The 23,581-nt window shown below is 51.0% G+C and overlaps 1 protein-coding gene across 2 annotated transcripts in view; it reads left to right on the plus strand.

Annotated features, from left to right (window-relative positions):
• Positions 1 to 736: 736 nt before the first annotated feature.
• Positions 737 to 23,581, plus strand: part of DHX30 (DExH-box helicase 30) — a 60,426-nt gene continuing 37,581 nt past the window's right edge. The window contains exons 1-4 of one of the 2 annotated variants that reach the window (XM_038755624.1): positions 737 to 806; positions 10,773 to 10,873; positions 14,708 to 14,763; positions 17,068 to 17,163. In XM_038755624.1, coding sequence (XP_038611552.1) covers positions 14,736 to 14,763; positions 17,068 to 17,163 — 124 coding nt within the window. In that variant the 5' untranslated portion in view covers positions 737 to 806; positions 10,773 to 10,873; positions 14,708 to 14,735. Of the gene's footprint in view, positions 807 to 10,772; positions 10,874 to 14,707; positions 14,764 to 17,067; positions 17,164 to 21,851; positions 21,881 to 23,581 lie in introns of those variants that run through there. The other variant, XM_038755626.1, reaches the window with a different exon arrangement.

The following is a 23,581-nucleotide window of genomic DNA, read 5'->3' on the forward strand; positions in this document are numbered from 1 at the left end:
TTATTGAGCGCTTACTATGTGCAGAGCACTGTACTAAGCGCTTGGGAAGTCCAAATTGGCAACATCTAGAGACAGTCCCTACCCAACAGTGGGCTCACATCATCATCATCAATCGTATTTATTGAGCGCTTACTATGTGCAGAGCACTGTACTAAGCGCTTGGGAAGTCCAAATTGGCAACACATAGAGACAGTCCCTACCCAACAGCGGGCTCACAGTCTAGAAGGGGGAGACAGAGAACAAATCAATCAATCAATCAATCGTATTTATTGAGCGCTTACTATGTGCAGAGCACTGTACTAAGCGCTTAGCACTTACTAACTAACCAAACATACTAACAAAATAAAATAAATAGAATAGATCAATCAATCAATCGTATTTATTGAGCGCTTACTATGTGCATGGACAATAAAAATGTCCATGCACAAATAAAATGAATAAAATAAAATAAATAAAAACAAATAAAATATGGACAAATAAAACAGAGTAATAAATATGTACAAACATATATACATCTATAATAATAGATGTTGCCAACTTGTACTTCCCAAGCGCTTAGCCCAGCGCCCTGCACACAGCGAGCGCTCAATAAATAGGACTGAATGAATGAATCCGCTTCGGGCGGGAAAGGGAGGCTGGAAAATAAAAAAAGGCCCGCGCCCGCGCATGCGCGCGGAGGTGCGAAGCGCGCTTCCGGCACGTGACCCGGAAGGGGCCGCGCAGCGCCTTGTGGGAGTTGTAGTCCGGCGGGGGGGCAGCGGCTCATGCGCGGTCCATGGAGGTTTGTTGCCCATCTGTAACAACAGGTGAATGGGGCTCGGGTTTGGGGTGGCCCCGGGGGGGTCGGGGGTCGCCACGGGGAGGGGAGGGGCGGCCCGAGCCGGGTCGGGGGGCGGGGAGGGGGCGGCCGAGGCCCGGGGGCCGCCGGCGACGACCAGGCCGGGCATCCCGTGGGGAGTAACCATGGCGAGGCCGGAGACCCCCGGAGACCGTTGCCATGGAGCCCAGGCGGGGATGGACCAGACGAGGGAGGGACGCGACATCGTCGATGATTTGGGGGCCTTTTTTTGTTGGGGGGGGGGGGCTCCCCCAGAGGCGTCTGGGAAAAGCCAAGCGTCGGCCGTGGAGGCTTCTGGGAAACCCCATCCCCAGGTGCTGCCCGGTTGTGGGCCTGCCCTCGTGCATCCTCCCCTCCTCCGGATGGACCCGGGCTCGTCGGGACCTTTGTTCGGCCTCCACCCGTCGCCCGGAGGAAAGGGCTTCTTTGTCTCCCACCCCCTGGCAGGAGGAAGCCCTGGGCATCCGGATGGCTAAGCCTTGACCAAGCTTCGGTGGGAGACGAGGGCTTTCTTTGTCTGCCACAGGCCCCTGCGGACTCAATCAATCGATCAATCAATCAGCCGTATTTATTGAGCCTTTACTGGGTGCAGAGCACTGGACTAAGCGCTTGGGAAGTCCAAGTCGGCAACACATGCAGTCCCTACCCAACAGCGGGCTCACAGGCTAGGTGGGGGAGACTCGTGTCTGGACCGGGCTCACGTGGGGAGGGCCTTCTCCTGGGGGGGAGGGATTGTTTCCTTTGGGATGCCCAGCTGGGGGGCGGGAGGGGTTGGTTCCTTTGGGATGCCCAGGTGGTGGACGGCTTTGGGGCGCCCAGTTGCGGATGGAAGGGATTGTTGCCTTTGGGATGCCCAGTTGCGGACAGGAGGGATTGTTTCTTTTGGGATGCCCAGTTGGCGGATGAGAGGGATTGTTGCCTTTGGGATGCCCAGGTGGCAGATGGGAGGGATTGTTTCCTCTGGGATGCCCAGTTGGCGGATGGGAGCGGTTGCTTTCTTTGGGATGCCCAGTTGGTGGACGGCTTTGGGGTGCCCAGTTGTGGATGGAAGGGATTGTTGCCTTTGGGATGCCCAGTTGGCGGATGAGAGGGATTGCTTCCTTTGGGTTGCCCAGTTGGCGGACGGGAGGGATTGGTTCCTCTGGGATGCCCAGTTGGTGGACGGCTTTGGGGTGCCCAGTTGCAGATGGAAGGGATTGTTTCCTCTGGGATGCCCAGTTGGCAGATGGGAGCAATTGCTTTCTTTGGGATGCGCAGTTGGTGGACAGCTTTGGGGTGCCCAGTTGCGGATGGAAGGGATTGTTTCCTTTGGGATGCCCAGTTGGCGGATGAGAGGGATTGCTTCCTTTGGGTTGCCCAGTTGGTGGACAGGAGCGATTGTTTCCTCTGGGATGCCCAGTTGGCGGATGGGAGCGGTTGCTTTCTTTGGGATGCCCAGTTGGTGGACGGCTTTGGGGTGCCCAGTTGCGGATGGAAGAGATTGTTTCTTTTGGGATGCCCAGTTGGCGGACGGGAGGGATTGTTTCCTCTGGGATGCCCAGTTGGCGGACGGGAGCGATTGCTTTCTTTGGGATGCCCAGTTGGTGGACGGCTTTGGGGTTCCCAGTTGCGGATGGAAGGGATTGTTGCCTTTGGGATGCCCAGTTGGTGGATGAGAGGGATTGCTTCCTTTGGGTTGCCCAGTTGGTGGACAGGAGCGATTGTTTCCTCTGGGATGCCCAGTTGGCGGATGGGAGCGGTTGCTTTCTTTGGGATGCCCAGTTGGTGGACGGCTTTGGGGTGCCCAGTTGCGGATGGAAGGGATTGTTTCCTTTGGGATGCCCAGTTGGCGGACGGGAGGGATTGTTTCCTCTGGGATGCCCAGTTGGCGGACGGGAGCGGTTGCTTTCTTTGGGATGCCCAGTTGGTGGACGGCTTTGGGGTGCCCAGTTGCGGATGGAAGGGATTGTTGCCTTTGGGATGCCCAGTTGGCGGAGGAGAGGGATTGCTTCCTTTGGGTTGCCCAGTTGGCGGACGGGAGCGATTGTTTCCTCTGGGATGCCCAGTTGGCGGATGGGAGCGGTTGCTTTCTTTGGGATGCCCAGTTGGTGGACGGCTTTGGGGTGCCCAGTTGCGGATGGAAGGGATTGTTCCCTTTGGGATGCCCAGTTGGCGGAGGAGAGGGATTGTTTCCTTTGGGATGCCCAGTTGGCGGACGGGAGGGATTGTTTCCTCTGGGATGCCCAGTTGGCAGATGGGAGCGGTTGCTTTCTTTAGGATGCCCAGTTGGTGGACGGCTTTGGGGTGCCCAGTTGCGGATGGAAGGGATTGTTTCCTTTGGGATGCCCAGTTGGCGGATGAGAGGGATTGCTTCCTTTGGGTTGCCCAGTTGGTGGACGGGAGCGATTGTTTCCTCTGGGATGCCCAGTTGGCGGATGGGAGCGGTTGCTTTCTTTGGGATGCTCAGTTGGTGGACGGCTTTGGGGTGCCCAGTTGCGGATGGAAGGGATTGTTTCCTTTGGGATGCCCAGTTGCAGACAGGAGGGGTTGTTTCTTTTGGGATGCCCAGTTGGCGGATGAGAGGGATTGTTTTCTTTGGGATACCCAGTTGGCGGACGGGATGGACTGTTTCCTCCGGGATGCCCAGTTGGTGGATGGGAGGGATTGCTTTCTTTGGGATGGCCAGTTGGCAGATGCGAGCGATTGCTTCCTTTGGGATGCCCAGTTGGCTGATGGGAGGGATTGTTTCCTTTGGGACACTTAGTTGGCGGATGGGAGGGATTGTTTCCTTTGGGATGTCCTGTTGGTGGATGGGAGGGATTATTTCCTTTGGGATGCCCAGTTGGTGGACGGGAGGGATTGCTTCCTCTGGGATGCTCAGTTGGCGGATGGGAGCAGTTGCTTTCTTTGGGATGCCCAGTTGGCGGATGGGAGCGATTGCTTCCTTTGGGATGCTCAGTTGGCTGATGGGAGGGATTGTTTCCTTTGGGACACCTAGCTGGCGGACGGGAGGGATTATTTCCTTTGGGATGCCCAGTTGGTGGACGGCTTTGGGATGCCTAATTGCGGGTGGGAGGGATTGCTTCTTTTGGGATGCCCAGTTGGCGGATGGGAGGGATTGCTTCCTTCGGGTTGCCCAGTTGGCGGACGGGAGGGATTGTTTCCCCTGGGATGCCCAGTTGGCGGATGGGAGGGATTGTTTCCCTTGGGACACCTAGTTGGCTGACGGGAGGGATTGTTTCCTTTGGGACACCCAGTTGGCGGACGGGAGGGATTGTTTCCTTTGGGACACCTAGTTGGCGGACGGGAGGGATCGTTTCCTTTGGGATGCCCAGTTGGCGAATGGGAGGGATTGCTTCCTTTGGGGTGCCCGGTTGGCGGACGGGAGGGATTGCTCCCTATGGGATGCCCGGTTGGCAGACGGGAGGGATTGTTTCCTTTGGGATGCCTGGTTGGTGGACGGGAGGGATTGCTTCCTTTTGGATGCCCGGTTGGCGGACGGAAGGGATTGTTTCCTTTGGAATGCCCAGTTGTGGGTGGGAAGGACTGCTTTCTTTGGGATGCCCAGTTGGTGGACAGGAGGGATTGTTTCCTTTGGGATGCCCAATTGGTGGACAGGAGGGATTGCTTCCTTTGGGATGACCAGTTGGCGGACAGGAGGGATTGCTTCCTCTGGGATGCCCAGTTGGCGGACAGGAGGGATTGCTTCCTTTTGGGTGCCCAGTTGGCAGACGGGAGGGATTGTTTCTTTTGGGATGCCCAGTGGCGGACGGTGAGATCCGGTGGGACGCCCCGTTTGGGCCGACCGCCCGGCCTCTCGGACGGAGGTGGCAGGTCGCCCGGCGGGACCCAAATCGGGGGTCGCTGGTCCTCGTCAATCTGCCAACCTCTCCGTGGACTTCTGGTGTGAAAGAGTCGGCCCGTTGTATCCACCTTGAGTGGGGATTAACCGAATTTTCCCAAAGGCCTCGAGTCGAAGGGAGATCATGTTCTCCCCTCTGTGTGCCGTTTGGGACCGAATGATCAGCTTGTGGAGAACAGAAGTCGTGGACGCTATCGTCGCTTAGCTAGCCCGTGGGAATCAATCAGTCAATCAATCAATCGTATTTATTAAGCGCTTACTGTGTGCAGAGCACTGGACTAAGCGCTTGGGAATTACAAGTTGGCAACGTATAGAGACGGTCCCTACCCAACAGTGGGCTTACAGTCTTGAAGAATCTTTTCTTCCGTCAGGGGCCAGTGAGACCAAAGGGTTCAAAGCTATTCCAGGGCCCATTTATTCTGCAGACCGGCCCCGATTGCTTCTGAAGCGGATCTAAGCGCTCAATAAATACGATTGATGATGATCTAACTTTCGGGCTGCCAGGCAAAGTTGGAGTAGCCTCTGTGTGACTCTTGGATTTTTTTATGTTTTTTGGCAATCATTCAGTCGTATTTATTGGGCGCTTACTGTGTGCAGAGCACTGTACCATCCAAGAAGACTAGCGTTCGTGGCTAGTCTCTCTAGGCTCTGAGCTCGTGGTGGGCAGGGAACAGGCCTACCCGCCTCTGTGGTCGTGTGTTTACCGAAGCACTTAGTACAGAGCTCTGCGCGCAGGAAGTGCTCAATAAACCCCATCGATGGTGATGATAAAAGTCCTCTTTGTTGTGGCCAGGAAACGTGCCCTCACAACTCTGTTGCACTCTCCCATTCGCTTAGTACAGTGTCCTGCACACTGGACCCCCTCTCCATCCCCCACATCTTACCTCCTTCCCTTCCCCATACCACCTGTATATATGTATATATGTTTGTACATATTTATTACTCTATTTATTTTACTTGTACCTATCTATTCTATTCATTTTATTTTGTTAGTATGTTTGGTTTTGTTCTCTGTCTCCCCCTTCTAGACCGTGAGCCCACTGTTGGGTAGGGACTGTCTCTATATGTTGCCAGCTTGTACATCCCAAGCGCTTAGTACAGTGCTCTGCACACAGTAAGCGCTCAATAAATACGATTGATGATGATTGATGATTTCACCTGTATATATGTATATCACCTGTATGTATGTATATATGGTTGTACATATTTATCACTCTATTTATTTATTTATTTATTTATTTTACTTGTACATTTCTATCCTATTTATTTTATTTTGTTGGTATGTTTGGTTCTGTTCTTTGTCTCCCCCTTTTAGACTGTGAGCCCACTGTTGGGTACGGACTGTCTCTATGTGTTGCCAATTTGTACTTCCCAAGCGCTTAGTACAGTGCTCTGCACATAGTAAGCGCTCAATAAATACGATTGATTGATTGATTGATTGATTGATAAGTAAGCGCACAGTAAATCCCATTGATGATATCTCAAAGAACCCTTACCATCCAGGGTGATGGTACATTGTCTTTTAACTAGCTCCGTTGAACTAGGGGCTCTTATCAGTAGCACAACCCCTCTGCTCAGGAAGGTACCTTTAATAATAATAATTAATAATAATAATAATAATGGTATTTGTTAAGCGCTTACTATGTGCAAAGCACTGTTCTAAGCGCTGGGGGGATACAAGGTGATCAGGTTGTCCCACGGGGGGCTCACAGTCTTAATCCCCATTTTACAGATGAGGGAACGAGGCACAGAGAAGTTAAGTGACTTGCCCAAAGTCACCCAGCTGACAATTGGCGGAGCCGGGATTTGAACCCATGACCTCTGACTCCAAAGCCCGGGCTCTTTCCATTGAGCCGCGCTGCTTCTTTAGGGGGTGAAGATCAATCCCTCCCCACCCCCCGCAGTGACCCACTGTTGGGTAGGGACCGTCTCTATATGTTGCCAATTTGTACTTCCCAAGCGCTTAGTACAGTGCTCTGCACATAGTAAGCGCTCAGTAAATACGATTGATGATGATGATGATGATGATGGCATCGCAGAGTTGGAAAAACCCTGAGCCTAGGAATCCGGAGTCCTGGGTTCTAACCGTGTCTCGGCCACCAGCCCGCTGGGTGGCTTTGGGCAAGGGACGTAACTCCCTTCGCCTCAGTTTCCTCCCCTGAGAAATGGGAATTAAAATTCCCTGCTGTCCCTACCACCCGCAGGGTGAACCCCTCGTGGGACAGCGGCCAATTGATCGCCTCATCGTAGATCGGGCCCAGAGCTTTTCACGGTTTACGGCACATAAGGAAGCACTTAATACTGTAATCGTGATGCTAATGAGGTTTTGCTCCTGGTCCAGGGGTGGTGATGGGAGCTTCCCAAACGGTGAGGAGAGATGGGATGGGGATAAGGGACGAGCTTGAAACGAGGGAATAATAATAAATCAGCTTTCCAGGCATTTGTGCCACTAACCAAATGGGTCCTTCTTGGTGAGTGAGTTGCTTGAATTAGGAAGCAACATGGTCAAGTGGAAAGAGTTTGGGCCTAGGAGTTCTATTCCTGGCTCTGCCACGTAATAATAACAATAATAATAATTGTGATATTTGTTAAGCACTTACTACTAATAATAATGGCATTTATTAAGCGCTTACTATGTGCAAAGCACCGTTCTAAGCGCTGGGGAGGTTACAAGGTGATCAGGTTGTCCCACAGGGGGTTCACAGTCTTAATCTCCATTTTACAGATGAGGGAACCGAGGCTCAGAGAAGTGAAGCGACTTGCCCAAAGTCACCCAGCTGACAAGTGGCGGAGCCGGGATTTGAACCCATGACCTCTGACTCCAAAGTCCGTGCTCTTTCCATTGAACCACGCTGCTTCTCTGGTAGGCACTAGACTAGACGCGGGGGCAGGTACAAGACGAGAAGCAGCGTGGCTCAATGGAAAGAGCATGGGCTTTGGAGTCAGAAGTCATGGGTTCAAATCCCGGCTCCACCAATCGTCGGCTGAGCCAATACCATAATCGTGATGCTAATGAGGTTTTGCTCCTGGTCCAGGGGTGGTGATGGGGAGCTTCCCAAATGGTGAGGAGAGATGAGATGGGGATAAGGGACGAGCTTGAAACGAGGGAATAATAATAAATCAGCTTTCCAGGCATTTGTGCCACTAACCAAATGGGTCCTTCTTGGTGAGTGAGTTGCTTGAATTGGAAAGCAACATGGTCAAGTGGAAAGAGTTTGGGCCTAGAACTTCTATTCCTGGCTCTGCCATGTAATAATAACAATAATAATAATTGTGATATTTGTTAAGCGCTTACTACTACTACTAATAATAATGGCATTTATTAAGCGCTTACTATGTGCAAAGCCTTTTCTAAGCGCTGTGGAGGTTACAAGGTGATCAGGTTGTCCCACAGGGGGTTCGCAGTCTTAATCCCCATTTTACAGATGAGGGAACTGAGGCCCAGAGAAGTGAAGTGACTTGCCCAAAGTCACCCAGCTGACAAGTGGCGGAGCCGGGATTTGAACCCATGACCTCTGACTCCAAAGCCCGGGCTCTTTCCATTGAGCCCAAATGGGTCCTTCTTGGTGAGTGAGTTGCTTGAATTAGGAAGCAACATGGTCAAGTGGAAAGAGTTTGGGCCTAGAACTTCTATTGCTGGCTTTGCCACATAATAATAACAATAATAATAATTGTGATATTTGTTAAGCGCTTACTACTACTACTAATAATAATGGCATTTATTAAGCGCTTACTATGTGCAAAGCACTGTTCTAAGCGCTGGGGAGGTTACAAGGTGATCAGGTTGTCCCACGGGGGGCTCACAGTCTTAATCTCCATTTTACAGATGAGGGAACCGAGGCTCAGAGAAGTGAAGCGACTTGCCCAAAGTCACCCAGCTGACAAGTGGCGGAGCCGGGATTTGAACCCATGACCTCTGACTCCAAAGTCCGTGCTCTTTCCATTGAACCACGCTGCTTCTCTGGTAGGCACTAGACTAGACGCTGGGGTAGGTACAAGACGAGAAGCAGCGGGGCTCAATGGAAAGAGCATGGGCTTTGGAGTCAGAGGTCATGGGTTCAAATGCCGGCTCCACCAATCGTCGGCTGAGCCAATCCCATAATCGTGATGCTAATGAGGTTTTGCTCCTGGTCCAGGGGTGGTGATGGGGAGCTTCCCGAATGGTGAGGGGAGATGAGATGGGGATAAGGGACGAGGTTGAAACGAGGGAAGGCTAATAAATCAGCTTTCGAGGCCTTTGTGCCGCTAACCAAATGGGTCCTTCTTGGTGAGTGAGTTGCTTGAATTGGGAAGCAACATGGTCAAGTGGAAAGAGTTTGGGCCTAGGAGTTCTATTCCTGGCTCTGCCACGTAATAATAACAATAATAATAATTGTGGTATTTGTTAAGCACTTACTACTAATAATAATGGCATTTATTAAGCGCTTACTATGTGCAAAGCACCGTTCTAAGCGCTGGGGAGGTTACAAGGTGATCAGGTTGTCCCACAGGGGGTTCACAGTCTTAATCTCCATTTTACCGATGAGGGAACTGAGGCTCAGAGAAGTGAAGTGACTTCCCCAAAGTCACACAGCTGACAAGTGGCGGAGCTGGGATTTGAACCCGTGACTTTTGACTCCAAAGCGCGGGCTCTTTCCACTGAGCCAATACCGTAATCGTGATGCTAATGAGGTTTTGCTCCTGGTCCAGGGGTGGTGATGGGAGCTTCCCGAACAGTGAGGAGAGATGAGATGGGGATAAGGGACGAGGTTGAAGCGAGGGAATAATAATAAATCAGCTTTCGAGGCCTTTGTGCCGCTAACCAAATGGGTCCTTCTTGGTGAGTGAGTTGCTTGAATTGAGAAGCAACATGGTCAAGTGGAAAGAGTTTGGGCCTAGAACTTCTATTGCTGGCTCTGCCACATAATAATAATAATAATTGTGATATTTAAGCACTTACTACGTACTACACACTGAACTAAGCAAAATAATCAGGTCTAATGTAGGGCTTCCAATCCAAGTAGGAGGCAGAATCGGAATCAGATCCCTATTTTTGCGGACGAAGGACCCGAGGCACAGAGAAGTGACGTGACTTGCCCAAGGTAGCCCACTGTTGGGTAGGGACTGTCTCTATATATTGCCAACTTGTACTTCCCAAGCGCTTAGTGCAGTGCTCTGCACACAGTAAGCACTCAATAAATACGATTGATGATTGATTGATTGATTAAGGAGCGGAGCCGGGATTAGAACCAGCTCTTTCCGACTCCCGGGCCCGGGCTCCATCCACGGGGCCACACTGCTTCTCAATCACATGTCCGTCGTGTGACTTTGGGCGAGCCACTTCACTTCTCTGCCTCGGTTCCCTCATCTGTAAGCCCTCATAGTAAGCGCTCGTGGCTCAGTGGAGAAGAGCCCGGGCTTTGGAGTCAGAGGTCATGGGTTCGAAATCCGGCTTCGCCAAATGTCAGCTGGGTGACTTTGGGCAAGTCACTTCACTTCTCTGGGCCTCAGTGACCTCATCTGTAAAATGGGGATGAAGACTGTGAGCCTCCCGTGTGTTACCAATTTGTACTTCCCAAGCGCTTAGTACAGTGCTCTGCACATAGTAAGCGCTCAATAAATACGATTGATGATGATGATGACAACCTGATCACCTTGTAACCTCCCCAGCGCTTAGAACAATGCTTTGCACTTAGTAAGTGCTTAATAAATGCCATTATTATTCAAGCGCTTAGTACAGTGCTCTGCACATAGTAAGCACTCAATAAATACGATTGATGATGATGATGACAACCTGATCACCTTGTAACCTCCCCAGCGCTTAGAACAATGCTTTGCACTTAGTAAGTGCTTAATAAATGCCATTATTATTCAAGCGCTTAGTACAGTGCTCTGCACACAGGAAGCGCTCAATAAATACGATTGATCGATCTGTAACACAGGGGTTAGAACCGTGAGCCCGAAGAGGGACTGGACTGTCTCCATCCTTGTATCCACCCCCAGCGCTTAGTATATCCCTGGCCCGGAGTTTAACAAATACCATTGGGGGAAAAAATGACAAAAATTGACTCTCCCGGTAAGAGCTGTCATTTACTGTCACCTCGTACTTTGTAGGAGGAGGAGGAGGCCCAGCCTCGGGATGAGGAATAGGACCGTGATAATCCAGTTCCCAATCAAAAACTCCGGAACGCCGAGACTCTCACTGCTCTTGTAAGGTAAGTTGGCTCCGTCGTCCAAACCGAGCAGAACCGACCTTTTAGAGAAGCAGCGTGGCTCAATGGAAAGAGCCCGGGCTTTGGAGTCAGAGGTCGTGGGTTCAAATCTCGGCCCCGCCAATTGCCAGCTGTGTCACTTCGGGCAAGTCACTTCTCTGGGCCTCAGTTACCTCATCGGGAAAATGGGGATTAAGATTGTGAACCCCCCATGGGGCAACCTGATCACCTTGTAACCTCCCCAGCGCTTAGAACAGTGCTTTGCACATAGTAACTGCTTAACAAATGCCATCATTATTATTATTATTATTATTATTATTACCCCACGTGTGAGCCCTATGTGGGGCAGGGACTGTGTGGCCTTAATTTGTACCTACCCCAGCACTTAGAACAGTGTTGGACACATAGTAAGCGCTTCAGGGGGCTCACAGTCTTCATCCCCATTTTCCAGATGAGGTAACTGAGGCCCAGACAAGTGACTTGCCCAAAGTCACACAGCTGACAATTGGCGGAGTGGAGATTTGAACCCACGACCTCCGACTCCAAAGCCCGAGCTCTTTCCATTGAGCCACGCTGCTTCTCTAATTTTATTATTTTAGTTTTGCCAGGTGGCAGAGCGTCGGGTGGATAAAAAGCAGCACAGCCTAGCGGAAAGAGCCCGGGCCTCGGAAGGCAAGTCCCTTCCCTTCTCTGGGCCTCAGTTCCCTCACCTGCGAAGTGGGGTCTCAGTCTCCGTCAATCCATCAATCAATCAATCGTATTTATTGAGCGCTTACTGTGTGCAGAGCGCTGTACTAAGCGCTTGGGAAGTCCAAGTTGGCAACATATAGAGACGGTCCCTACCCAACAGTGGGCTCACAGTCTAGAAGACTGTGAGTCGTCCTCCCTCCTGCTTAGACCCTGAGCCCCATGTGGGATCGGATGATCTTCTGTCTATCCCAGCGCTTGGCACATAGAAAGCGCTCAATAAATACGATTGATTGATTGATAATCGCAGATCCTCCACCTGTCGGCTGTGTGACCTTGGGCAAGTCCTTCTCTGGGCCTCAGTTCCCTCATCTGTAAAATGGGGATGAAGACTGTGAGCCTCCCCCGAGGGACAACCTGATCACCTTGTAACCTCCCCAGCACTTAGAACGGTGCTTTGCACAGAGTAAGCGCTTAATAAATGCCGTCATCATCATCGTCCTTCTCTGGGCCTCAGTGACCTCATCTGTAAAATGGGGATGAAGACTGTGAGCCCCCCGAGGGACAACCTGATCACCTTGTAACCTCCCCAGCGCTTAGAACGGTGCTTTGCGCATAGTAAGCACTTAATAAATGCCGTCATCATCATCATCATCGCCCTTCTCTGGGGCTCAGTGACCTCATCTGTAAAATGGGGATGAAGACTGTGAGCCCCCTGAGGGACAACCTGATCACCTTGTAACCTCCCCAGCGCTTAGAACGGTGCTTGGCACATAGTAAGCACTTAATAAATGCCGTCAGCATCATCATCATCGTCCTTCTTTGGGCCTCAGTGACCTCATCTGTAAAATGGGGATGAAGACCGTGAGCCCCCCGAGGGACAACCTGATCACGTTGTAACCTCCCCAGCGCTTAGAACGGTGCTTTGCACATAGTAAGCGCTTAATAAATGCCGTCGCCGTCATCATCATCGGTCTCAGGGCCGCAGTTCCCTCACCTGTAAAACAGGGATGAAGACCGCGAGTCTCATGTGGAACGCGGATTTTGTCCAACCTGGTTACCTCGCAACTACCCCGGTGTTTGGCACGGTGCTTGGTACATAGTAAGCGCTTCACAAATAGCACTGTAATTATCGTTACACAGCCAAATGCATAGTCCGCGGAGAGGGGGAAATAAAGGGCTTCGTCTGGCAAAGGCTTCAGGGGTGGAGCTTGGGAGCCTGGGTGAATCCTCTTGTAGTTTTAGAAGAGATATGAGATATGTATATGAGATCTTTTGTACATATCTATTCTATTGATTTTATTTTGTTAATATGTTTGGTTTTGTTCTCTGTCTCCCCCTTCTAGACTGTGAGCCCACTGTTGGGTAGGGACTGTCTCTATATGTTGCCAACTTGGACTTCCCAAGCGCTTAGTACAGTGCTCTGCGCACAGTAAGCGTCATCCCCCGGGCCTGGAATGCCCTCCCTCTGCCCATCCGCCAAGCTAGCTCTCTTCCTCCCTTCAAGGCCTTACTGAGAGCTCACCTCCTCCAGGAGGCCTTCCCAGACTGAGCCCCTTCCTTCCTCTCCCCCTCGTCCCCATCTCACCTCCTTCCCTTCCCCACAGCACCTGTATAGATGTATATATGTTTGTACAGATTTATTACTCTATTTTACCTGTACATATCTATTCTATTTATTTTATTTTGTTAGTATGTTTGGTTTTGTTCTCTGTCTCTCCCTTTTAGACTGTGAGCCCACTGTTGGGTAGGGACTGTCTCTATATGTTGCCAACTTGTACTTCCCAAGCACTTAGTACAGTGCTCTGCACACAGTAAGCGCTCAATAAATACGATTGATGATGATGATGATGATGATGATTGATTGAAAAGAGAGAACCAAGAGAGGAAGCTCTTTCATAACGCAACAGGAGAGTGCCATTACCTCACAGGAGAATGAACGCCCCGCTCATTTCAACGATAGTAAAAATGAAGCTTTAAACCGCTAATGAGCTTCGGTTTTCCTGCTCGTCGGAATGATGCTCTCGGCCCTCCCGGGGAGCTCCGCCATCCGTTTCCTCAGGTTACTAAACCGGGACTATCCGATAATAATAATGATGGCATTTATTAAGCGCTTACTATGTGCAAAGCACTGTTCTAAGCGCTGGGGAGGTTACAAGGTGATCAGGTTGTCCCATGTGGGGCTCACAGTCTTCATCCCCATTTTACAGATGAGGGATCTGAGTCCCAGGGAAGTGAAGTGACTTGCCCAAAATCACACAGCTGACAATTAGCAGAGCCGGGATTTGAACCCATGACCTCTGACTCCAAAGCCCGGGCTCTGAGGAGCAGTGTGGTCTAGCGAATAGACCCCGGGACTGGAAGTGGGTTCTAATCCCGGCTTCGCCGCTTGTCTGCTGGACGATCTCGGGCAAGTCACTTCACTTCTCTGGGCCCTGGTTCCCTCAACTGTAAAATGGGGACTAAGACTGTGGGCTCCACGTGAGACAGGGGCCGTGTCATCATCATCATCATCATCATCATCATCATCATCATCATCAATCGTATTTATTGAGCGCTTACTGTGTGCAGAGCACTGTACTAAGCGCTTGGGAAGTCCAAGTTGGCAACATATAGAGACAGTCCCTACCCAACAGCGGGCTCGCAGTCTAAAAGGGGGAGACAGAGAACAAAACCAAACATACTAACAAAATAAAATAAATAGAATAGATATGCACAAGTAAAATAAATAAATAGAGTAATAAATATGTACAAACATATATACAGGTGCTGTGGGGAAGTGAAGGAGGTAAGATGGGGGGATGGAGGGGGGACGAGGGGAATTGGGTGTCAATCAATCAATCAATCAATCATATTTATTGAGCGCTTACTGCGTGCAGAGCACTGTACTAAGTGCTTGGGAAGTACAAGTTGGCAACATATAGAGACAGTCCCTACCCAACAGTGGGCTCACAGTCTAAAAGGGGGGCTCAGTGGAAAGAGCCTGATTAGCTCGTATCTACCCCAGCGCTTAATACGGTGCCTGGCGCATAGTAAGCGCTTATCCAAATAAGGAGGCACTGTACTAAACACTTTCTAAGCGCTTATAAAATACCTTTAAATAAATAAATATTGACTTTGGGCTGCCTGCCTTTTTTTTCCTCTCCTCAGGACTCCCGCCGTTTTCACTCTGACAGAAATGTTTAGCCTGGATTCATATAGGAAAGGTAAGACCTGGAGGCCAGGGGTGGGCGGGGGAAGGGGAAGGGGAATGTTGTCCTTGCCAAGCGCTTAGTACAGTGCTCTGCACACAGTAAGCGCTCCGTGAATACGACTGAATGAATGAAAGGTGAGTGGGACCGAAAGCCGACTTGCAAAACTTTCATTTTCCTTCGCCTCTGATCCGAAGAAGATCAGAGCCGAGATCCTCTAGCCGGAAAGAAGCAGCGTGGCGGAGTCGAGGAAGTCAGGCGGTCACGGGTTCTGATCCCGGCTCCGCCGCTTGTCTGCTGTGTGATCTTGGGCGAGTCATTTCACTTCTCTGAGTCTCGGTTCCCTCTTCTGTAAAGTGGGGATGGAGATTGTGAGTGTCCTGTGCGACAGGGACTGTGTCCAACCCGATTTGGTTGTATTCACTTCACTGCTTAGTGCAGCGCCTGGTGAGCCCGCTGTTGGGTAGGGACCGTCTCTAGATGTTGCCAATTTGTACTTCCCAAGCGCTTAGTCCAGTGCTCTGCACATAGTAAGCGCTCAATAAATACGATTGAATGAATGAATGAATGAAAGTGCTTAACAAATACCATTATTATTATTATTATCATGGTCCGGTTGTTCTCAACCAGTCCATTCGGGCAGAGTGACCCAAGGTCCCGGGTTGGCATTACCCCTCTTTCCACCATCCTCAGTTTTCCACCCCGGAAGGGTTTGGGACCCAGGAGCCTGTCAAATCAATCAATCAATCAATCAATCGTATTTATTGAGCGCTTACGGTGTGCAGAGCACTGTACTAAGCGCTTGGGAAGTCCAAGTTGTCAACATATAGAGACGGTCCCTACCCAACAGTGGGCTCACAGTCTAGAAGGAAAATGGGGATTAAGACCGTGAGTCGTTCCCCCCCCCCCCCACACACCGTGGGACAACCTGATCACCTTGCAACCTCCCCAGCGCTTAGAACAGTGCTTTGCACATAGTAAGCGCTTAATAAGTGCCATCATTATTATTATTATTAGACCATAAGCGCGTTGCGGACAGCAGTATTGTATTGTCCTCTCCCAAGCGTTTAGTACAGAGGTCTGCAACCGGCAATCGCTCGGGAGATAATAATAATAATAATAATGGCATTTATTAAGCGCTTACTATGTGCAAAGCACTGTTCTAAGCACTGGGGTAGATACAAGGTAATCAAGTTGTCCCACATGGGGCTCACAGACTTAATCCCCATTTTCCAGATGAGGTAACTGAGGCCCAGAGAAGTGAAGTGACTTGCCCAAAGTCACACAGCTGACAAGTGGCGGAGCCGGGGTTCGAACCCATGACCTCTGACTCCAAAGCCCGGGCTCTTTCCTACCGAGCCACGCTGCTTCTCACAATACCACCAATACCACCGATTAATCGATCGTGGGTGCTCACTAAATACTATCTCCAACGTAAAGCACTGTACTAAGTGCTCAGGTGGGGACGATCGTCATCATCCTCATCATCAATCGTATTTATTGAGCGCTTACTGTGTGCCGAGCACTGTACTAAGCGCTTGGGCAGTCCAAATTGGCAACATATAGAGACAGTCACTACCCAACAGTGGGCTCACAGTCTAGAAGGGGGAGACAGAGAACAAAACCAAACATATTAACAAAGTAGAATCAATAGAATAGATATGTACAAGTAAAATAAAGAAATAGAGTAATAAGTCCGTACAATCAGTCAATCAATCAATCGTATTTATTGAGCGCTTACTGTGTGCAGAGCACTGTACTAAGCGCTTGGGCAGTCCAAGTTGGCAGCATATAGAGACAGTCCCTACCCAACAGTGGGCTCACAGTCTAGAAGGGGGAGACAGAGAACAAAACCAAACATATTAACAAAATAAAATCAATAGAATAGATATGTACAAGTAAAATAAAGAAATAGAGTAATAAGTCTGTACAATCAGTCTATCAATCAATCGTATTTATTGAGCGCTTACTGTGTGCAGAGCACTGTACTAAGCGCTTGGGCAGTCCAAGTTGGCAGCATATAGAGACAGTCCCTACCCAACAGTGGGCTCACAGTCTAAAAGGGGGAAATTATAAGGGATCATTATAGGAGAGGCAGCCCCCACGCACGGATCCTCGAGTCCGGGCCCGGGGAGGGTGAGGGGAGCAGGGCCTTCTGGGGTTGTCATCATCATCAATCGTATTTATTGAGCGCTTACTGTGTGCAGAGCACTGTACTAAGCGCTTGGGAAGTACAAATTGGCAACGTATAGAGACAGTCCCTACCCAACAGTGGGCCCCGGCACCGCTGACCGACGTCCCGCGTTTTTGCCTCCGCAGATCGGGCCCAACAAAGGCAGCAGCAGTTCAAACTCCCCCCGCCCCGCCTTCCCCCGCTGTGCGTCAACGCCGCCCCCGGAGGGGCCATCTCTCGGGGTAAGAGCGGAGCCGGGCCTGCGGCGCCCACGCGGCCCACCCCCGCCGGGCCGGAGTCCGGGTGGGTTTCGCCGCCTCCGCGGCCGTCGCCCCTCGGCCCCGCCAGCGCCTCCCTGGAGCCTCGCCGGTGCCGGGAGCGGTGGGCGGCCGGGGCCGCGGGTGGCCCCTGGGCACCGAGTGCATGGCGCATGCAGGACCGGGGCAGAGGTGCTCTGGGGGCGATGGAGCCGAGCGTCTTTCCCGTTGTCTTCGTGGCGAGCCCCCCCGGGCACCGAATGCATGGTGCATGCAGGCCTGAGGGAAGCTCGAAGGGCACACCCGGGGAGAGGTGCCGGCGGGGGCGAGCGGAGCCGGACGCCTCCCCCGTCGCCCCCCTGTCGATGTAGCAGACCCCCTTTACCGGGGGCCCGGATCCTCATCGAGGAGCTTCAAAGCACTTTACCGACATCCAATTCTGCCCCAGGCAGGTGGAAGGACCCCAGAAACAGGGCTCAGACATCCTAAGCGCCTCAACAGACCCCCTCCTTCCCCCATCCCTCAGGTCCTTTCCGGGTCTTCCCCGCAAGGACGCTCCCTTTAACTTTACTGGACCACCCCACCCCTCAGCCTGGCCACGATGAATAATGATGGCATTTATTAAGCGCTTACTACGTGCAAAGCACTGTTCTAAGCGCTGGGGAGGTTACAAGGCGATCAGGTTGTCCCACGGGGGGCTCACAGTCTTCATCCCCATTTTCCAGATGAGGGAACGGAGGCCCAGAGAAGTGAAGTGACTTGCCCAAAGTCACCCGGCTGACAAGTGGCGGAGCCGGGATTTGAACCCGTGACCTCTGACTCCAAAGCCCGGGCTCTTTCCACTGAGCCACACTGCTTCTGGAATAGCGATGAATAGCGATACTCCTAGGAGTGTGAAAAGCACTTTGGCCAGAACCTCTCGCGTAGGGCCGTTCGTTCATTCACTCATTCACCCATTCAGTCGTGTCTATTAAGTGCTTGCTGTGTGCAGAGCGCTGCACTAAGCGCTTGGGAAAGTCCAGTCAAACCATAAACAGTCGCATTCCCTACCCACAGGTAGCTCACAGTCTAGAAGCGGGGAGACAGACATTAATAAAAATAAATAATTTCAGATGTGGACATAAGTGCTGGGGAGCTGGGAGCGGGGTGATGATGATGATTATGGTGTTTAAGCACTTACTATGTGCCAAGCACTGTTCTAAGCACTGGGGTAGATACAGGGTAATCAGGTTGTCCCACATGGGGCTCACAGTCTCAATCCCCGTTTTCCAGATGAGGTCACTGAGGCCCAGAGAAGTGGAGTGGCTTGCCCAAAGTCACCCAGCAGACAAGTGGCAGAGCCGGGATTAGAACCCACGACCTCTGACTCCCAAGCCCGGGCTCTTTCCACTAAGCCAAGCTGTTTAGGGAGCAGATTCCCCCAGTCATTCATTCATTCATTCAATAGTATTTATTGAACGCTTACTGTGTGCAGAGCACTGTACTAAGCGCTTGGGAAGTACAAGTTGGCAACATATAGAGACGGTCCCTACCCAACAGTGGGCTCACAGTCTAGAAGACTGTTATTAATAAAATGAATAAAATAATACGTACAAATATACACAAATGCTTTGGGTTTGGTGGGTAGAGCAGAAAGAGGGAGTAGGGGTGATGGGGAGAGGAGAAGGAGCAGAGAAAAAGTGGACTTAGTCTGGGAAGGCCTCCTGGAGGAGGTGAGCTTTCTACTACTACTTCTACTGCTAATAATAATAATAATAATAATAATGGCATTTATTAAGCGCTTACTATGTGCAAAGCACTGTTCTAAGTGCTGGGGAGGTTACAAGGTGATCAGGTTGTCCCACGTGGGGCTCACAGTCTTAATCCACATTTTACAGATGAGGAAACTGAGGCCCAGAGAAGTTAAGTAACTAATCCCAAACAACCCCACCAGTATTAATAATCCCCCTTTTTATAGGTGAGGAAACTGAGGCCCAGAATGGTCAAGTGATTTAACAAATACCACAATTACTATCATTATTATTATTAATTGCTTACTAGGTGCCAGGCACTGCATTAAGTGCTGGAGGGGATACAGGCAAATCGGGTCGGACACAGTCCCTATCCCCCATGGGGCTCACAGCCTTAATCCAGATTTTACAGATGAGGTAACTGAGGTACAGAGAAATTAAGTAATTAATCCCAAACAACCCCACCAGTATTAATAATCCCCCTTTTTATAGGTGAGGAAACTGAGGCCCAGAATGGTCAAGTGATTTAACAAATACCACAGTTACTATCATTATTATTATTAATTGCTTACTAGGTGCCAGGCACTGCGTTAAGTGCTGGAGGGGATACAGGCAAATCGGGTCGGACACAGTGCCTATACCCCATGGGGCTCACAGCCTTAATCCAGATTTTACAGATGAGGGAACTGAGGTACAGAGAAGTAACTAATCCCAAACAACCCCACCAGTATTAATAATCCCCCTTTTTATCGGTGAGGAAACTGAGGCCCAGAATGGTCAAGTGATTTAACAAATACCACAGTTACTATCATTATTATTATTAATTGCTTACTAGGTGCCAGGCACAGCGTTAAGTGCTGGAGGGGATACAGGCAAATCGGGTCGGACACAGTCCCTATCCCCCATGGGGCTCACAGCCTTAATCCACATTTTACAGATGAGGTAACTGAGGTCCAGAGAAGTTAAGTAACTAATCCCAAACAACCCCACCAGTATTAATAATCCCCCTTTTTATAGGTGAGGAAACTGAGGCCCAGAATGGTCAAGTGATTTAACAAATACCACAATTACTATCATTATTATTATTAATTGCTTACTAGGTGCCAGGCACTGTGTTAAGTGCTGGAGGGGATACAGGCAAATCGGATCGGACACAGTCTCTATCCCCCATGGGGCTCACAGCCTTAATCCAGATTTTACAGATGAGGTAACTGAGGTCCAGAGAAGTTAAGTAACTAATCCCAAACAACCCCACCAGTATTAATAATCCCCCTTTTTATAGGTGAGGCAACTGAGGCCCAGAATGGTCAAGTGATTTAACAAATACCACAATTACTATCATTATCATTATTAATTGCTTACTAGGTGCCAGGCACTGCGTTAAGTGCTGGAGGGGATACAGGCAAATCGGGTCGGACACAGTCTCTATCCCCCATGGGGCTCACAGCCTTAATCCAGATTTTACAGATGAGGTAACTGAGGTCCAGAGAAGTTAAGTAACTAATCCCAAACAACCCCACCAGTATTAATAATCCCCCTTTTTATCGGTGAGGAAACTGAGGCCCAGAATGGTCAAGTGATTTAACAAATACCACAGTTACTATCATTATTATTATTAATTGCTAACTACGTGCCAGGCACTGCGTTAAGTGCTGGAGGGGATACAGGCAAATCGGGTCGAACACAGTCCCTATCCCCCGTGGGGCTCACAGCCTTAATCCAGATTTTACAGATGAGGTAACTGAGGTACAGAGAAGTAACTAATCCCAAACAACCCCACCAGTATTAATAATCCCCCTTTTTATCGGTGAGGAAACTGAGGCCCAGAGTGGTCAAGTGATTTAACAAATACCACAATTCCTATCATTATTATTATTAATTGCTTACTAGGCGCCAGGCACTGCATTAAGTGCTGGAGGGGATACAGGCAAATCGGGTCGGACACAGTCTCTATCCCCCATGGGGCTCACAGCTTTAATCCACATTTTACAGATGAGGTAACTGAGGTACAGAGAAGTTAAGTAACTAATCCCAAACAACCCCGCCAGTATTAATAATCCCCCTTTTTATAGGTGAGGAAACTGAGGCCCAGAATTGTCAAGTGATATAACAAATACCACAGTTACTATCATTATTATTATTAATTGCTTACTAGGTGCCAGGCACTGCGTTAAGTGCTGGAGGGGATACAGGCAAATCGGGTCGGGCACAGTCCCTATCCCCCGTGGGGCTCACAGCCTTAATCCCCATTTTGCAGATGAAGGAACCGAGGCACGGAGACTTTTCCGAGGTCACAAGTGGCAGAGCCGAGATGGGAACCCAGGGCCTTCGGATTCCCCGGGCCGGGCTCCAGCCACAAGGCCAGGCTGCTTCTCTTGCCAAAGGAAGTGGCCGAGAATACATTTAGGAGGGAATTAGGTGCGGCTCTTAGGGCCGCGAGAGGAACGAGGCCGGCTTCAGTGCCCTGTAAAGTGCTTTGAAGACCACATGTCTCCGTAAACCCGTCCAGGCCGCTCCTCTTGCCAAAGGAAGTGGCCGAGAATCCATTTAGGAGGGAATTAGGTGCGGCTCTTGGGGCCGCGAGAGGAACGGGGCCGGCTTCAGTGCCCTGTAAAGTGCTTTGAAGACCACATGCCTCAGGAAACCCGTTCGGGAGTACAACGGCCCCATATTTTGTCAAGGGGCCGTGTAGCTTCCATTCCAAAAAGCCCCCTCACCCAACCCGCCCCAGTGGCAAAGAAACCCCCCCCGCCCTCCCCAAAATAAACATCCTCTGGGGAACATTTCCCCCCAGTCCGGGAGAAAACCAGACCTCGGGGGAGCGTCGGAGGTGAGAGTTTGCCCTCTCCCCATCCCCACCCCTCACCCCTCCCGTTGCAAGCCAAAAGAGTTGATCGGCCCTTCTGTTTTTTTCTTTCTTAAAATGCCCTGTAACTCGAAAAGGCTGAACGTTAACATTTCCAACATGGCAGGTGAGTGGCTCTCAGAGCAGCGGATGCGCTTTGGCTAAGCTTGGAAATAGTCAAGTTTGCGGGGGGGCTCCCCCCACACCCCCCCCGGCCCGGCCAAGCGGGGTCGGGCGATGCATCCTTGAGCACGTGCAGTGGAGAGCATCACTCCCCGACGGTGGAGAGCGTCACCCTTCCCCGGGGCGCGGGAGGGTGGGTATAGAGGCCTTTGCAGGCAAATTTGCTCACCTTGCAGCCGTGACTCCAGAAAGCATCCACAGATGTGTGCTTCTTAGCCACCCCCCCACCCTATTCCTTTTTCTTTTATTTTTTTGGTTTTCCCTTTCTTTTTTCTTAGCTGGAAACGTAAGCGTTGGCTCCGTGGAGGGAGCCACTTTAATAACCTTTTTCTTTTTTTTTGGTTCTCCCTTTCTTTGTTCTTAGCTGGAAACGTAAGCGTTGGCTCCGTGGAGGGAGCCACTTTAATAGCCAGCGTTCGGATTGTAGCACTTTCTTTTGGCAAAAAAAGTACATCCCTCTCATTTGCGTTAATTGTTTCCCCCCCTCCGCCCCCCAGAAGCAGGTCAGTCACGATCTCCCCGATGTACAAATGAGGAAACTGAGGCACAGAGCGGGGCATCCGCTCGCCCAGGGTCACACAGAAAAGCGGGAGAAGTGGGATTAGAGCTCACGATCCTTTAGTTGTCCATTTGCCCCCTAGTTCCACTCTGCCTCCTCCCTCGCACCGTGGTTCCCTCGTCCCACAATCTTAGAGAGCCCAAGGGCGCTCTTTAAGACAGAATGGCGATGTCCCCAGGAAAGGGACATCGGTTTCCTTCGCATCCGCACTCAGCCCAAAGAACAGAAATTTCCTGGAAGTTTTGAGGAGCCGGAGCCAGGGGAAGGGGGACGTAGAAAGACCATGGACGGCATCTGTTGATATCGCCATAAGGGGCCCGTTTCAGCTACGGAGTTAGTCCCTGCCGAACGTCTCCTGCCTCGCTGTAGAGGGGCAAGGATAAAGCCGTTACTACTCCAGGGGACGCGCCGGGCTGGCGGAAACATCCAAACGCCCCTCGTGCCTCCGATCCGTCGTCATTATCCAGTCCCCCGACTCCTCCGGACATAAGGCCGGGAGCAGGGACCCCCTCAGAGCCCTCTCCCCGGGGTTGCTTGAGGCGAACTGTCACCAGAAGGAGGAATATCGATCGTCCAGCCCCCATGACCAAACGAGAAGCCCGGAATGCTTCCTCCTCTTGCCAGCCACACTCCATTCATTCATTCAGTCATATTTATTGAGCGCTTACTGCGTGCGGAGCACTGTACTAAGCGCTTGGGAAGTCCAAGTTGGCAACATATAGAGACGGTCCCTGCCCAACAGCGGGCTCACAGTCTAGAAGACTGAGCCCTTCGGCCAAGGAGCAAGGGTCCGGTGCCTTTCTCCGTGAGCCCCTCCCACGCACGCCGTCGGGCCTCGGCTCTACCCTCGTGAAGCGAAGAGCCTGCCTCGTCAGACAGTTCCACCCCACCCTCTCATCATCCTCGCCCAGGAGACGGAGCCCCGGGTGCTCAATAAACCGTAGTCTGAAGAACCAGAGTTTCCCCACTTGAGGAGAGCCTGGGGACCAGCCTCACGCCACCGCCGAGAATCCCCCCGAGAAAGTCGGCCGGCCGGCCCCCGTGGCAATCGTTCTTCCCGTTTACGTTGCCTCGGAAGTCAGAGTG

This window comes from Tachyglossus aculeatus, chromosome 13, assembly GCF_015852505.1.
Source record: "Tachyglossus aculeatus isolate mTacAcu1 chromosome 13, mTacAcu1.pri, whole genome shotgun sequence".
In the NCBI taxonomy this organism is placed as follows: Eukaryota; Metazoa; Chordata; class Mammalia; order Monotremata; family Tachyglossidae; genus Tachyglossus; species Tachyglossus aculeatus.